Consider the following 15,000-nt stretch of genomic DNA (forward strand, 5'->3'; position numbering starts at 1 on the left):
TGCCAGCAACAGCGTTCGTCCATCGACACACAAGGAGCACGACTCGATGAACCACAACAGTGCAACGCACACACGCTGAAGCACGCACGCACACGCACACACAAACGCACATGAACACACACACACACACACACACACACAAACACACATACACACACACACGAAACGCACCGTGACAGGTGCGCTGACGTAGCACACGTTGCCTTCATCCTGCAGTAGCGCCTTTGCTCGCTCGCACAACGACTTGACCTCGTCCTCTGTGATCAGCTCCCGCTTCTCGAGCTTGGCGATTTGCCTGCGCACGCCAGCACCACACCAAGAACACGTTGTGGGTCAAGACCGCTCAAACGGCATCGACACAGCAGTCGCTACGGCTCAAAGCACCCACACTCCGTTCAGGAATGAGCCCATGCAAGTACACCCACACTCACCCATGCACGTATCCGCACATACACACGCACGCACGCATGCACCGTGCACGCACAACCTCCCTCACTCGATCACCATCTCCGCGCCACCTACAGCGCACGCACCTGTCCAGATCGTTGGTCGCCATTGTGCCGTGTTTGTTCCTTGTGTTCGCTCAACCAAATAGTGGCGCACAACCAGTTACAAGTAATGGCTCAACCAACCAGCCACCCAGCCACCCAGCGCTCGGCCCTTTCACTCCCACTCCACTCGTGTGTGGGCTGTGACAGGTCGAAGCAGCAGTCGTCGTTGTTGTGTGCTGTTGACTGTTTGCGTGTTTGTTGTTGTCGCGGTCTCTCAACGAATAATGTCACGCAACGAATTAATTGGTTTGCGTGTTGTGTGTGTGTGCGTGCGTGCGTGTGTGTGTGTGTGTGTGTGTGTGTGTGCGTGCGTGCGTGCGTGCGTGTGTGTGTGTGTGTGTGTGTGTGTGTGTGTGTGTGTGTGTGTGTGTGTGTGTGTGTGTGTGTGTGTGTGTGTGTGTGTGTGTGTGTGTGTGTGTGTGTGTGTGTGTGTGTGTGTTGTCGCTGCCCTATCTCACCTCTCCCTCACGTCACACAGACGAGCTGTTTTGGTGAGCATGTACTATTGCTTGGGGGGGGGGGGTGTCAAAGGCGCCACTTGGAAACGTTGGTAGCCACACAAACAAAGAGAGCAAAAACCAAAGCACACAACAGCAAGCCACAATACCTGCTACTACTGGCGCTTCACACACAAACACGCAGGCTCATGTGCAGAGCTGGCTGTAGAGCTTGGTGGGCACGGTAACAAGGGTGGAGGAGGAGATGAAGAGGCGGGACGAATCAGAGGCGTTGGTCCAGCTGGAGGCCGTGTCAAGGCTGTCGAGCTTGCTCACATATGGCCTGCGCTCAACTTCCAGGACCGTGGCCTGGAGGTCATCATCCTCCTTGCGGTTGCTGAGCCAGTGCAGCGGCACGTGCACGCCGCCAGCAACGTACAGCTTGTTGGAGGCCACAAACGCCGTTGCAGACCCACGCGCTTCCGGCAGCAGCGGCAGCAGACTCCAGCCGGCGCTGGGCGCGCTCAGGAACATGCACTCTGCGGAGCGCAGGGCCATATACAGGGTGCGGGAGGAGTACTGCAGCGTGCTCTGAACGCCACCAACAGCGCACAGCCGGTTGCCCAAGATGGCCACGGCGGGCGACTTGCGTGCAATGTTCATGGGCGGGAGCGCAAACCACTTGTCGGTGGATGCGCTGTACTGCGCCACCACGCGAGTCGTGTGCTTGTTTTGCACGCCTCCAACGACGAACAGCGAGCTGTCTTTCTCGTCCGCAATCACTCTAGGAGGAGGAGGGGAGAAGGAGAAGACCAAAGAAGGGAGAGTGTGTGAGTGTGTGCGTACGTATGTGTGTGCGCGTGTATGTGCGTGTGTATGTGCGTGTGCGTGTGGGTTTCGAAACAAAGGGGGGGGCGCACAGTGAGGAGAGTGTCTGAGCAAAGCCCGAGAAGGCACACTACTGCATGAGCACACACGCACACACACGCACATGCACGCACACACACGCACACATGCCCAGGCGTAAACACACACAACATGACATAAAACACACCCACGCACGCACACACACACTCGCACGCACGCACATGCACAGGCGTAAACACACACACACAGCATAACATAAGAACACGCGCAAACACGCACAAACACACACACACACTTAAACACGCACGCACACACACACACACACACACACACACACACACACACACACACACACACACACACACACACACACACACACACACACACACACACACACACACACCCTGGAAAGCTGAGGACGGATGGGAGTTGGTTCTTGGTGAGGTGCCAGCCTTCATTGGCCTTGCTGCTGTTGTACTTCTCCAGGCACATGCGTGTTTGTCTTCCGCATGACCCGAGCGAGTACAGCTCCCCATTGAGGACGGCAAGGTGAGCTTCGCCCTTTGTCACGTTGAACTGGTTCCAGACTTTCCACGAGCTGCCAGTCCACTTGAACGTGTGGTTGACGGCGTTCATGCTCAGCATGGGGCTGTCGTCGTCGCTGAACGACAGCTTCTCCGTAGGCGTGAACCCGCCGCCAATGATCAACTCAGAGTTGTACACGGCCGCGCCAAAGTAGTACATACCGGAGGGCAGCTTGCCGGAGAAGCATTCTCTGGCCGAGACACTGCTGGAGGCGTATGCATTGACGGCGGCAACCGCGCTGGAGGGGATGATCTGCCCGTCCATGTAATCTGCGCCTCCCATCAGAAGCTGCTGCGTGTCATCATTCCCAGCACCCTCTGTGTCCTTGCGCGTGCGCTTCTTTGGCCACAGCCGGAACGCGCTCACCCCTCCTCTTCCTCCTCCTCCTCCACCAGCAAACACCTGCACAGCCACAAGCACAAGCAGTGCCGCCACCACACGCCTCTGCACCCACGCCACTGCCATCCTCAAGCAAAGGGTGAGTCATATGGAGGTGCGACACACGACATACAGAAATGTTCAGATAGCACCGTCATTCATTCCTGACCAGACACCAGCAACGCCACAACAACAGGGAGGACGATGACGGACGCGCCGAGGACTGCTGCTGCACCACCACCGCCAACAACAACAAGGGTGACGACGACGACGACGACGGGGACAGCACCGCCACCGACGTCCTTGGCTTCCACGGTGGCAGGCTTGAAGTTGGACGCCCTTACACAAGCAGACCGAGACAACCTCAGGTTGTGGGCATGTGTGTGTGTGTGTGCGCGTAAATGTGTGTGCGTGTAAATGTGAATGTGTGTGCCAACTCAACTCTACCTGGGTTGTGATACCTTCTCACATGTGTCAACAACGCTTCTTTGCAGAGGATGGAATGATTTGCCAACAGCAATGACGAAAAGTGCAACCTCCGGTGGTACAGGCCTCCGAACAAAGCACCGACACGTCGGTGCACCAGGTCAGAACGCCCGCACGCGCGTATTGTCGAAAATCCAGAGCAAGCACACACACACACACACACACACACGCACACACACACACACACACACACACACACACACACACACACACACACACACACACACACACACACACACACACACACACACACTCTCTCTCTCTCTCTCTCTCTCTCTCTCTCTCTCTCTCTCTCTCTCTCTCTCTCTCTCTCTCTCTCTCTCTCTCTCTCTCTCTCTCTCTCTCTCTCTCTCTCTCTCTCTCTCTCTCTCTCTCTCTCTCTCTCTCTCTCGCTCGCTCGCTCGCTCGCTTTCTCCGTCCCTGCCTCGTGTTTACGCACCGACAAAGTCGCCCGAGAGTTCTCGATGCCCGCACTTGATCTTGTGGGTTGGGGTTGCGAGTGGAAGGGCGTCCACGTCGTTGAGGATGAGGCGATAGTCGTCAGAGATGAGAAACTGAGAAAGCAGCTTCCCGACGCTGTCGGCATCGCACATGACAAATGCACCATTGCTGCTCGCTTGATGATGCAAGTGGACCAGTATCGACGCGTAGTCCTGTGCGAACAAGACGAAACGACCAAAGCATATTGTGAGCTGGCTGGGGCCTTGAGGCGACAGTCAGCTGGAGGTCATGTCGCGCGCTTTGGTTTCGGAAGAGCGGCCCACACGCGTGCATTCACATCAAATCACAGTCTTTCAGCAGTCAGTCACGCAAGCTACAACGCTGCAGCGTGCACGTACCTCGACGAGTTGGAGCCGAAGCTCAAGCGCGTCCTCCACTTGTGCCGCAACAGCATTGACATTCAGGGCAGACCCGAGCCGGTACAGCTGCAATGAGCGAGACGTGTGTGATGTTGCAGCATGAATGAACAAATGTATTGATGGACGGTTTGTTGGAGGGTTGAATCGGCAGAGTCGTTTGCATGGGTGGTTGGGTTGTTTGATGCGTTGTTGGGTTGTTTGATGCGTTGTTGGGTTGTTTGATGAGTTGATGATTGTGAGTCCAAGGATGGGTGAATCGTGAGAAGCGGCACAGGCCGGTGGCCAACGGCAGTGCTTGCTTGCTTGCAAGCACAAGACGCCCAGATGATGTCGCATGATAACAAGCTGAAACAAAATTGCATGCAGGCAAGCGGAAGGAACGCACCGGAAACACCAGCATTGGCGGATCGTTGCAGTGGCCGATGGGACGAATGATGAGTGGATGTGGACCAATGGCGTCCAAGTTGTCCTTGCCCATTTTAAAATCATCCACCAATCCAGGGTGTGGACGCGCGACCAACACATCAATGGCGTGCACATGCGGGCCCTTCCATCTCCCCCTGTGCTTGCAAGCAAATCCAGAGATGGACGACGGGTGTACCGCAAGCAGCTGTGCGGGTAAACAGGCCTGAAACACAGCACAGAAAAAGAGTACAGGCTCCCGTCGTGCCACCGCGCACATCTCATGCACTCATCCACTTGAATGGGCACGACCCTAACGCCCCGCATTCAGACGAATTTACACTTGTACACAGATACAGACACGGGTTTCCTCCTCTTTCCCCTGTCCCGCCACAATCCACATTGTCAGCACCATCAACATCACCCACTCCCTCCTTCGTACCTGAACAAGGTTTTGACGCCACCTGTGCTAAACTTGGCGAGGCTGCCGATGTCGCGGCTAATCTCGTCGCACGTGAGCAGCGGAACGCATTCCACGATGCTGGGTGGGGACGTGAATGTACCACGTGGACACGGGCGGCACTGGCCATCATGTGGGTTTATGTAGAACCCTTGGGCGCACGTAAACACAGCACTATGCTCGATCGGTGGCAGCACCTTCAGTGCGGGCGCCCGTCCGTGGATCACACTCGCCCACCAGCTCGTGGACGCGAGGCCAACAAGCACGAGCGCAGCCAACACCGCAGTCAACCCAGCCACCACATACCGCACCACCAGCTTCATCTCACTCCTCGTTGGCAGTTATTCGAAATTTATTTATGTCACCGCAAAACCCCATCAACCACATCTTGGATGACTGCGTGTTGTGTGTGCGGATGCGGATGCGTGTGTGTTGTTGTTGTGTGTGCGTGTGTGCGTGTGTCGTTGTGTGTGTGCGTGTGCGGATGCGGATGCGTGTGTGTTGTTGTTGTTGTGTGCGTGTGTGCGTGTGTGCGTGTGTGCATGTGTGAGCTTGAAAAAAAAAACGTGCTGCACGCAACCAAGCGACAAAGCGCAGCCAACAGCACAGCCAACAGCACAGCAAACAGCACAGCAAACACACACACACACAGAGTTATGCACACTGCACCTGATGGGTTGATGAGCGCCTCAGCGATGCGTCGTCGGAGAAGCGCTTCAGTTATATCGCCACTATCTCTGTCATGCTGTAGGTGAACACCGTTTGCATCGAGAGCAGCGCCCAGGAGTGCAAGCGCCTGCGAGGGCGTCACTGGACTCTGCAACGACAGCCACATACAAAGCACACACACACACACACACACACACACACACACACACACACACACACACACACACACACACACACACACACACACACACACACACACACGGTCATCACTCGCAGCAAAGCAGCGTACGTGCACAACACTGGCCATCCATACACTTACACGCATGCATGCGCATACACACGCACACGCACACACGTCAAAGGAATGCAGCGAGGCACACAACAAACAGACCTGGGTCGGACAGAACCACGTCGGCTGCTGCTCACTTACACATGCCACAACGTACTGTGTCTGTGGGCGAAGGCAAAACAATTAAGCGCGCGAGTTTGCGCACTGTAAGCTTGGACAAGGAGGAAAGCAAAGGAGCAATAACAACGCCGAAGAGACAGCACATGCGCAAGGGGTGTCGACGAACACCCTCAGCAGCAGCTCTGCAACCACCCAAGCGCATGCGGCGAAGCATCACAACGTCCGCACACACACACACACACACTAACACACATATGCACACACACACACACACACACACACACCATGGCTTCGGAGAGAAGTGCGCGCTTGTCTGCAGGGTGGGATATCCAGAGGTTGGTGGAGATGGCGGTGGAGGTGCATCGCACATGGTGCCACCAGCCGTGCGGCACGAACAGCACATCGCCAGGCCCCAGCTCCACCCACTGTGCCGCGTGCGCTGCGAGGGCGACAAAGTCCGGGTGTGCGCTCGCATCTGGCGCCTCAACATCAACACTGCTGCGCACCGTGGACTCCTCAAAAGGCAGCCGTGTCGGATACATGCCACGTGCCACCCCCGGTGGAAACATCGTCCAGCGCTTGGTGCCGTCGAGTTGTACGGCAAGGTTGCATCCGTACGTGTCGTAGTGGCACCGCGTGACTGCACCCTCCGTCCCAAACCAGAAGGCGGCGTTGTCGAGGTTCGCACACTCTGCACTTACACCGAGGGTTTGCCACGGGAAGGAGGTGTCCCTCAGCTTGCGAGGCGCACTGGCAAAGGCATGCGACACATACTGATATGAAACATATCCCACCATCACATCCGAGGTCCGAGATGATATCCTGGTCACCGTGGCACTGGTTGCGTGAGGACTTGATCCTGAGCACTCAACTTCCTCTCCACCAAGATGACCACAACCACCACCACCACCACCACCACCACCACCACCATCATCATCATCATCATCATCATCATCATCATCATCATCATCGCCAGTATCGTTGCTGCTGTTGTTGTGGCCATCGGTACTCTTGTGCTTGCTGTCACTTTCGCTCGGCTCTGGCTCCGACTTGACAGCATCAGCAACACGCCCACCACGACAAGCGGCATCAACGTCTCGTGCTGGAGGAGGAGGTGGTGGTGTGCTGCGGTCACCCTGCAGTATCCACTGCGCAAACTGTTTCAGCGTGGTCTCTCTGGTGATGCAGTCTGCTTCCGAAGCAGGCCGCTCGTTCGCCCTGTGGAACAGCGCCTTTACGTTGCACCTGCCAAACGCCTGCCAATGCATGCGTGTGAGTGCGTGTGCGTGCGTACGTGTCTGTGTGTGTGTAGGTGTGTAAGTGTGTGTGTGTGTGCGTGTGTGTGCACTTGCCTGTGTGTGTGAGTGTGTGTGTGTGTGTAAGTGCACTTGCCTGTGAGTATGAGTGTGTGTGCCAATCAGCCAAGCACACAGGCATGACCGATCATCACATGTGTAGACCCTGTGTTGGTGCATATCATGACCTGGTGTGTGGCTAGTAGCGTGGGCGACCAAAATGCTGAGGGCCAATGAACTGCAGCGCCGCGAAACACCACTGGCTCCTTCGCCTGCCCATGGCCGCACTGGGCCCACAGAGAACCATCGCCACCACCACTGCAACCTGCACCATCAAGCTTCACCTCAGCCACTGCCCGTCCTCGGCTGTGGCTGTCAGCACCACCACTGTCGGCGCCACCATTGTCAGCACCACCTTCCCTCTTGGCTCGTTTTCTTTCCATGATCGTCCTTCCTAGCTAAGTAGAGAGGGTTGTCGGTGTTCTCGATCTAACCACGCCGTGCGAATCATCAACACACACACCAACAGCCCCCCCCCCCCCCCACACACACACACAGCACCTTCTCGTGCTTCCCCTCTTCGAGTTGTGAAGAGTGGTGGATGTTTTGGGCCACTTTTCGACGAGGGCAATGGCTGTGGTTGCGGTTGAGGAGATCTTTGTGCTGCTGGTGGCGGCTGGCATCACCGTGTTGCTGTTTGGTGTCATGCTCTCCATCCGCCAGAAGGCCCGTGTCAACAGCCTTGATCCACGCGGCGCCATCGACCCACAGCTCCGCAATGCAATGCCCACTGTATGTGTGTGTGTGTGTGTGTGTGTGTGTGTGTGTGTGTGTGTGTGTGTGTGTGTGTGTGTGTGTGTGTGTGTGTGTGTGCGTGGGTGGGTGGGTGATGTGATACGTGTATCTCCCCCGCACTCTCCCGCTCTCTGTTTCGCGCGCGTTCTCTATTTCGTGTGCGCGCTCTCTCTCTCTCTCTATCTCGCTCTCTGCTTTGCGCTCTCTGCGTCGAGTATGCGTGTTGGCTGGTTGCTGTTGTTCTGAGACAGTGCCACCATGCCCAAGTGCATCGTATGCACTCGCTCACGTTGTTCCGTTCCGCGTTTGGTTTGGCTTGTGGACCACTTCACAGTGGATGCAGCAAGCGGTGTCCCAGCATTTGGAGGACTCGATCCAAACGCGAATCCTGGCGCGCCGCGTCATCCGTGACAAAGACCTCTCCTCCGCACGGGATGACCTGACCACTCTCAAGAACATGGAACGCTCCTAACCAGACCAAGCAGAAGAAGCAAGTTGACCTCGTGACTGCTGTCAACGCCAACCACGTTCCAAGCAAGCAAGCAAAGAACCCTCACGCTTCATTATGGATTCGTTTAATGAATGCCGGCAGAACTAAGCCAGAACACACGACAGCAACAGACACGGCACCAAGAGCAACAACAAGGGGGGGGGGGGTGGTGGTGCAGTTTGCCGCTAGCAACATGCGCGCGGCACCTGGCCCATGACCCGTGCATCTCGGACACCCAGACCCCGACTTCTTGCTCGCTGCCACTACGCAGACACTTGGCGGATCACCGAATGTCCCCTGTTGCGGTGGCGCAAACACAACAAAGAAGATTGTGAGAGGGGTGCACGCAATATGAGGGGGGGGGGGATGATGAGGAGGAGGAGGAGGAGGATCAGGCAGCAGCAGCAGCAGAAGCAGCCAACACGCAAAGTGCGGATGCAGTGCTCGTGTGACATCCGCACGACCCCCGACTCACACGCGCGCACCTTTCGTCCTTTGAGACGCGGTAATAGATGCGGCCGAGCGAGAAGCGATGCAGCAACTCCAGGAACTTCTCGTCGTGAGTGATGAGCAGCAGCTGGAAGTTGGGCTGCTTCACCTTGCGGTCATTCACAATGCTGTGCCAGTGCGAGCGTATGCGTGAGTGATCGTGTTCATACGTGAGTGTGTGTGTGCGTGTGTGTGTGTGTGAGTGAGTGAGAGAGAGAGAGAGAGTGTGTGTGTGTGTGTTGTAGTGTGTGGGTAAGCGAAGGTATGAGCTCACATACATGCACACGTGAATAGTTGGAAGTCGAATAAACGTCATTGCCCCATCACTCCATTCATCGGCTTGCACACATCGAGCAAAATAAGCCAGCACCACACGCACGTACTCTGCAAGACACTTGGCGAGGGCCTCCTTGTTCTCGTAGTCGAGGTTAGTGGTGGGCTCGTCGAGCGTCAGCACACCGCAGTTGGCGCAGAAGCAGTCGGCCAATGCCAGCCGGATGATGATCGACGCCATCACCTGCAAGGAGACGGGCATGCACGGGAGTGTGCACGTGTGTGCGTGCACGTGTGTGTGTGTGAATGAGTGTATGCGTACATGTATGTGCGAGAATGAGTGTGTGTGTAACCCCCCCCCCCTCCTTGAGTGTCTGGCTACCTTTTGTCCTGCGCTGCATCTGCCGCGCATGTCGAGGCGCGTGTCGCCCTTCACCATCACCACGCGGTACTGGTAGCTCTTCCCACGCGTCGTCTCCTTCTTCTTCTCCACATCAGACACAATCTCCACATAGTCAATGTCTGAGGAGATGGGGATGAAGTTCAAGCAAACACATCAAGGAGTGGTTGCATGTGAGACATTGGAGAGAGAGAGAGAGTGTGTGTGTGTGTGTGGATGCAAAGACACCCCCTCCCGCACACATGCACACATGCACACATGCATATATACACACGCGCCGCCCCCACTCCCCCACGCCCACGCCACGCCCACGCGTACCGTTGCCTTGGTACGTCTTCTGCCAGATCTCCTTGATGATGCGGTTGATGGACTCCATCTTCAACGCATGGAACTTGACAATCGCGCTACAGGCAGAAATCAACACGAAGCAATGCCACACGTGCATCGTACGCAGGTGACGGTGAGCGAACACGCCAGTGATCCACCAAACCACAAAGGCGAGCGCTGTTCAACACAAAGGCGTGGCCACAGTGTCCGTGGTGTTATCAGGCAAACGATGACAGCAGCCATGACAACAGCGACAAGGAGCTGCAAGGCAACTCCTACTCACTTGTCGAGGGCCGAGTAGTACTTGTTCAGATCCTCCTGCAGCTGTTTCGTTGCCTGGCATTCAATACTCTTTCGCTGAAACTCTGCATCCACGTTCTTCAGATGCGGCTTGCCCAAATCTTCTTCGTCCACCTACATTCACATGCACATGCTTATGTGGGGTCAGCCAAGCACAGGTGATCCCGCGAAGACATGTGTGCGTTGACTCACATTGTGTTCACATACAGATACACACATACATACACACACATGCATACGCACCTGGAGCTTGTTGAGGAGTTCGCTGCGGCGGCCGGTGAGTGTGTGCTTGAGCTGCAAGAGTCTGTCTCGTTCTTCCTCCAGCTCGCTACGATCACCAAGGTCACCCTCATCCTCGTCTTGCTCTGTTGCGTTGGAGACAAAACACGGCTACGGTGAGAGGGTGGTGGCAGCAGCGGTTGAGACTTCATCACCACACTCAATTCGACACGCACACACATAAACACAACGCACACACACACACACACACACACACACACACACACACACACACACACACACACACACACACACACAACGCACACACATGCGCACGATGACCACCTGTCATTTCCTGGCGCAGGGCGTCAGTCTCTGCCTTGACGCGTTGCATCTCCTCCTCCTTCTCCCTGTGCCGCAGGTTTGCCTCGATGTTTGCGCGGTACTGCTTATGCGTGGACACGTCGGATGAGAGCTGCGACATGTGGCGGTCGAGGTCCTTAATGCGGTCGGAGAGCTCGCGCTGGTCGCGCTGCCGCTCCTCCAACTCCTCCTTGCACTTGGCAAGCCGCTGCCGCTGCCCAGAGGCAACATACCTGGCCGCGCAGCGTTTGTGTGAGGGCGAGAGAGTGTGAGAGTGTGTGTGAGAGTGTGTGAGAGTGTGTGTGAGAGAGTGTGTGAGTGGGAGTGGGAGTGCGCATGGGAAATGTTGGGTTGAGCTGGGTTGTGTGCAGCAGGTGATCGAAGCAGGCGTTCGCGCCCACACACACACACACACACACACACACACACACACACACACACACACACACACACACACACACACACACACACACACACACACACACCTATTGATGTCTGATTCAATGGCGTCGAGGCGGTTGATGCAGCGCGAGATTTTGTTGACCTCCCGTTGGCTCTTCTCCAACACCTGCTCGCGTTCGTGCTGCAAATCCCGCCGCTCACGGTCCGCATCCTCCATCGCCTTCTCGTACTGCTGCTGGTCCGTCCTCAACGCCTGCATACACGCACATGGAGGATACCACGTGCATGTCACGCATACACGCACACGTCACTGGTGCAAGTTTCGCTCGTCCCATATCACAACACAGCACATCCACATCCACACACACACACACACACCTTGCGCTGGTCTTGTGTGGCCGTGAGTTCTTGCGACTGCGCTTGAATCTGCTCGCGCAGGCGCCTGCAGAACAAGATCACAAAGCAAAACGGCAGACCATCTGATGAGAAACTTGCAGAATGCTCCAGTGCTTTGTGTGCGACGTGGCATGTGGGTGTTTGTGTTTACGGTGTGGCTGCTTACGCTTGCTGCGCCAATGCCTGATGCACTTTCGCCAGCTCATCCTTCCTTGTTGACACGCCCTGCACACGCACGCCACATGTTGCAAGCCAACGTGACTCGGATGAGCTCGTCGCATGCACGCACGCACACACATGCACATGCACACACACACGCAAACACACACGCACACACACGCACACACACACTCGGAAAGGGGAATAGAAGCGCAATTGCATATGAGTGGACATGCACGCATGTGCGCACTTGATATGCACGTGTACGTCAACACCCACCTGCTGCGTTTGCACACATGCACTCTGCAGTTTTCCTCGACGACGCACAACGTCGCTCTCCTCCTGCAACAGCTCCTCCCTGCAATGTCAGCCGCCAAGTCACGACAACGACATGAAGAGGCGGATGAGGTGACATCTCATTTCAATGCAGCGAGAGAAGAGCACCCGAGGATTGTGTGCAAGGGTTGTGGCAGCCGAACACAGCGGCGCACACACATGTTATCTCACCGCTTTCGTTGAAGCTTCTGCAGCTCCTGCTCAGCCTCATCCAACGTGATGGTGTCGCCTGTGTACATATGTCGCGCGCATGTGTGTTGGGATTTGCAAGGATGGGTGCATCCACATGTTCAGTGTGTGTGTGGGGGGGCAGGGCACCAAAACAAGTGTGGCGATGTGGAGACTGCCAGATACACACACACACACACACCCGAGGTGAGGCGGGACGTGAGGCTGCTGATCTCCTTGGTGTAGGTGTTGATGCGCTGCTGTGACGCCTTAAGATCCTTTGCCACATCGCACAGAGCGCGCAGACGCTGGATGGCGTCCTTCGTGTCATCAATGTGGCTCTCAGTCTGCACACACAAGAAGCATAAGTGGAGCAGCGACGCGTATCGTGTCAACATCGCGTGACCACACCAAGGGCAGCAGCAACAGCCACTCTAATCGCCACAACCATTACAACCACAGGCACCTTTTCAACAACCACAGGCACCACCACGACCATGACACAATACCTTCTCTTTCTCGGCCTCAAGTTCCTCGATTTCGTTGTCGAGCGCGGCCAAATCGCCCTCGTGCTCCGACATGCGCTCCTCCTGCCGCTGGAACCGCTTCGCCTCCATCTGAAGCCCCTTCAACCTGAATCACGGGCAAGCAAAGAGGCAAGCAGCGGTCAGCACTGGCAACCTGAATGGACGCGTCCGGCGGCACAGCAACCAACCCATGCATGCACACGCAAGCAAGCGCTGGACTCACTTGTCGACTTTTTGCTGTTGTACCGTCACGCTCTCGGCATCGCCTGAGCTCTCCAACGAGAACCGTTGCATCTTCTCCTCAATCTGTCAATGATGGGGGTTAGGAGGGAGTAGGGATGCGACGCAAGAAGAGGGCGAAAGGAGAGGGTGTGTTTATGTGTGTAAGTGTGTGAGTATGTGAGAGTGCGTTTGAGCGAGTGTGTGTGTGTGTGTGAGTGTGTGCATGTGTGCGCGTGTTTGATGTGACCTGGATGCATGTCAGGTGTGGTTGTGAAAGTGACTGTCCACCACGCACGTACCAGGCGCAGGCAGTCCTCTGCTTCCTGATCTGAGGCGAAATCACGCTGACAGACAAAGCAGGCGTGCGTCTGTTGAGATTTCTGCTTGATGACCCTGTACACCTTTGCCATGGCCGGGCGCAGGTCTTGCATGCTGCGCCACAAAGCGGAAGAACGAGACGCGTGAGGAAACAGAGACGCGTGAGGAAACAGAGACGCGTGAGGAAACAGAGACGCCAAGGAGAGTAATTTGATACCCATACAACACAGACAAACACACACACACACAGACAAACACACATACACACACATTCAGCAACCATGGTGTGACCTTCGCATATCGCGCAGGGCGGCCTCTGCTTCCTTGAGAGCGTCGTCCAGCGGTTTTTCTGGGCACTCCTTCGCCAGCCGCTGCGACCACGCGCTGTGCTCCTGCTGCAACGTTTCAAGAGACTGCTTGATGGCCGACTGACGCGCGTTCTTGTCGGCCAAGTGCTGCACAACAGCATCGCGGTTGCGGTTGGCGTTGTCCAGGTGTCGCTCCTGCGATCTGTGAGTGTGTGTGTGTGTGGGGGGGGGGATGTGGGTAAGAGTGACAGTGTGTGTAAAGGCGTAAAGGTGACCGTGTGAGAGTATGTGAGCATGTGAGTGTGGTGGTAAAATGTCAGTTGCAGCAAACACCCAAGCCTAACACATGTGCTCCCGCACACACACACACACACATACCCGTGTTCACATGCACATGCACACATTTCTGTACGTACTGCAGGGCGCCGACAACTGCGGCGTGGTAGCGGTCTGGTGAGAGCTGATCGCCAGCAGCATCCTCCAGCTCAGACCCGTGCTTCTTCAGACTACCGCCACACACACACACACACACACACACACACACACACACACACACACACACACACATTGTGTGCACGTTCATGGAAATGAAAGTGTGGGAGCGCGGTGGTCAGCGGTGACGAGCCAGCGAATACATCCGAATTAGGAGTGAATGGTAGGCAGTATCAGAGACACCCAACATGAGCAGGGCAGCAGAACGGTGTGCGCCTGTACACTACTGCAATGAACAAGGGCATGGCTGGTGCCGTCGTAAACAGCACAACGCACATCTTGTCGACGCGCTGCTTGCTCTGTTCCATGGCATCCTTCGTTGTCTGGATCTTGCGTTGCAGCTCCTCATCCTGGCGGATCCGGCGCAGGCGCTCGCTACCAGTGTGAGATGTGTGTATTTGGGTGTCAGCGTGTGTGTGTGTGTGTGTGTGTGTGTGTGTGTGTGTGTGTGTGTGTGTGTGTGTGTGTGTGTGTGTGTGAGCGAGTGTGAGCAAGAGAATGCGAAGGAAAACACGTAAATGCAGAGGTGGACAAGGTTGCCGTGCATTGAGAACCAAGTCACATCCACAGAGTACACACAAAACCACAACACACACACACACACACACGCCACACGC

The 15,000-nt window shown here is 56.0% G+C and overlaps 6 protein-coding genes across 6 annotated transcripts in view; 1 reads left to right on the forward strand and 5 right to left on the reverse strand.

Moving 5' to 3' along the window:
* Nucleotides 1-781, reverse strand: part of PTSG_04860 (serine/threonine protein phosphatase pp-X isozyme 1) — a 3,458-nt gene extending 2,677 nt beyond the window's left edge. The window contains exons 1-2 of the mRNA XM_004994122.1: nt 534-781; nt 172-295 (exon numbers count right to left, since the gene is read on the reverse strand). Of these exons, the coding sequence (XP_004994179.1) occupies nt 172-295; nt 534-556 (147 nt within the window). The 5' untranslated portion in view covers nt 557-781. The remainder of the gene's footprint in view (nt 1-171; nt 296-533) is intronic.
* Nucleotides 782-1,034: 253 nt separating this feature from the next.
* Nucleotides 1,035-2,945, reverse strand: PTSG_04861 (uncharacterized protein). Its single transcript, XM_004994123.1, has 2 exons — nt 2,259-2,945; nt 1,035-1,772 (listed from the first exon to the last, which is right to left on the reverse strand). Exons 1-2 carry the CDS (start codon nt 2,903-2,905, stop codon nt 1,196-1,198), a joined length of 1,224 nt encoding a protein of 407 aa, XP_004994180.1. The 5' UTR covers nt 2,906-2,945; the 3' UTR covers nt 1,035-1,195.
* Nucleotides 2,946-3,735: 790 nt separating this feature from the next.
* On the reverse strand, nt 3,736-5,385 carry PTSG_04862 (uncharacterized protein; the record flags this gene model as incomplete). Its single annotated transcript, XM_004994124.1, has 4 exons — nt 5,009-5,385; nt 4,550-4,724; nt 4,144-4,230; nt 3,736-3,957 (listed from the first exon to the last, which is right to left on the reverse strand). Exons 1-4 carry the CDS (start codon nt 5,347-5,349, stop codon nt 3,736-3,738), a joined length of 825 nt encoding a protein of 274 aa, XP_004994181.1. The 5' UTR covers nt 5,350-5,385.
* Nucleotides 5,386-5,387: 2 nt separating this feature from the next.
* PTSG_04863 (uncharacterized protein) lies at nt 5,388-7,842 on the reverse strand (the record flags this gene model as incomplete). Its single annotated transcript, XM_004994125.1, has 6 exons — nt 5,388-5,422; nt 5,696-5,843; nt 6,087-6,146; nt 6,389-6,795; nt 7,114-7,360; nt 7,588-7,842. 6 exons carry the CDS (start codon nt 7,840-7,842, stop codon nt 5,388-5,390), a joined length of 1,152 nt encoding a protein of 383 aa, XP_004994182.1.
* Nucleotides 7,843-8,021: 179 nt separating this feature from the next.
* On the forward strand, nt 8,022-8,886 carry PTSG_04864 (uncharacterized protein). Its single transcript, XM_004994126.1, has 2 exons — nt 8,022-8,191; nt 8,529-8,886. Exons 1-2 carry the CDS (start codon nt 8,030-8,032, stop codon nt 8,664-8,666), a joined length of 300 nt encoding a protein of 99 aa, XP_004994183.1. The 5' UTR covers nt 8,022-8,029; the 3' UTR covers nt 8,667-8,886.
* PTSG_04865 (uncharacterized protein) overlaps nt 8,842-15,000 on the reverse strand; it is a gene marked incomplete at its 5' end in the record, with an annotated part of 8,848 nt that continues 2,689 nt past the window's right edge. The window contains 20 exons of the mRNA XM_004994127.1: nt 8,842-8,981; nt 9,170-9,301; nt 9,557-9,690; nt 9,829-9,968; nt 10,165-10,250; nt 10,457-10,587; nt 10,717-10,838; nt 11,038-11,288; nt 11,541-11,710; nt 11,836-11,899; nt 12,020-12,078; nt 12,292-12,370; nt 12,520-12,577; nt 12,719-12,863; nt 13,026-13,149; nt 13,267-13,349; nt 13,565-13,697; nt 13,875-14,093; nt 14,308-14,397; nt 14,660-14,758. Coding sequence (XP_004994184.1) covers nt 8,948-8,981; nt 9,170-9,301; nt 9,557-9,690; nt 9,829-9,968; nt 10,165-10,250; nt 10,457-10,587; nt 10,717-10,838; nt 11,038-11,288; nt 11,541-11,710; nt 11,836-11,899; nt 12,020-12,078; nt 12,292-12,370; nt 12,520-12,577; nt 12,719-12,863; nt 13,026-13,149; nt 13,267-13,349; nt 13,565-13,697; nt 13,875-14,093; nt 14,308-14,397; nt 14,660-14,758 — 2,353 coding nt within the window. The 3' untranslated portion in view covers nt 8,842-8,947. The remainder of the gene's footprint in view (nt 8,982-9,169; nt 9,302-9,556; nt 9,691-9,828; nt 9,969-10,164; nt 10,251-10,456; nt 10,588-10,716; nt 10,839-11,037; nt 11,289-11,540; nt 11,711-11,835; nt 11,900-12,019; nt 12,079-12,291; nt 12,371-12,519; nt 12,578-12,718; nt 12,864-13,025; nt 13,150-13,266; nt 13,350-13,564; nt 13,698-13,874; nt 14,094-14,307; nt 14,398-14,659; nt 14,759-15,000) is intronic.

This window comes from Salpingoeca rosetta, assembly GCF_000188695.1.
Source record: "Salpingoeca rosetta unplaced genomic scaffold supercont1.11, whole genome shotgun sequence".
NCBI classification, from domain to species: Eukaryota; class Choanoflagellata; order Craspedida; family Salpingoecidae; genus Salpingoeca; species Salpingoeca rosetta.

Coding starts and splice junctions, on each gene's coding strand:
- PTSG_04864 (XM_004994126.1), top strand. CDS start 8,030: ATGGCTGTGGTTGCGGTTGAGGAGATCTTTGTGCTGCTGGTGGCGGCT. Junction 8,192..8,528: donor TCCGCAATGCAATGCCCACT/GTATGTGTGTGT, acceptor ACCACTTCACAG/TGGATGCAGCAAGCGGTGTC.
- PTSG_04861 (XM_004994123.1), bottom strand. CDS start 2,905: ATGGCAGTGGCGTGGGTGCAGAGGCGTGTGGTGGCGGCACTGCTTGTG. Junction 1,773..2,258: donor TCCGTCCTCAGCTTTCCAGG/GTGTGTGTGTGT, acceptor TCCTCCTCCTAG/AGTGATTGCGGACGAGAAAG.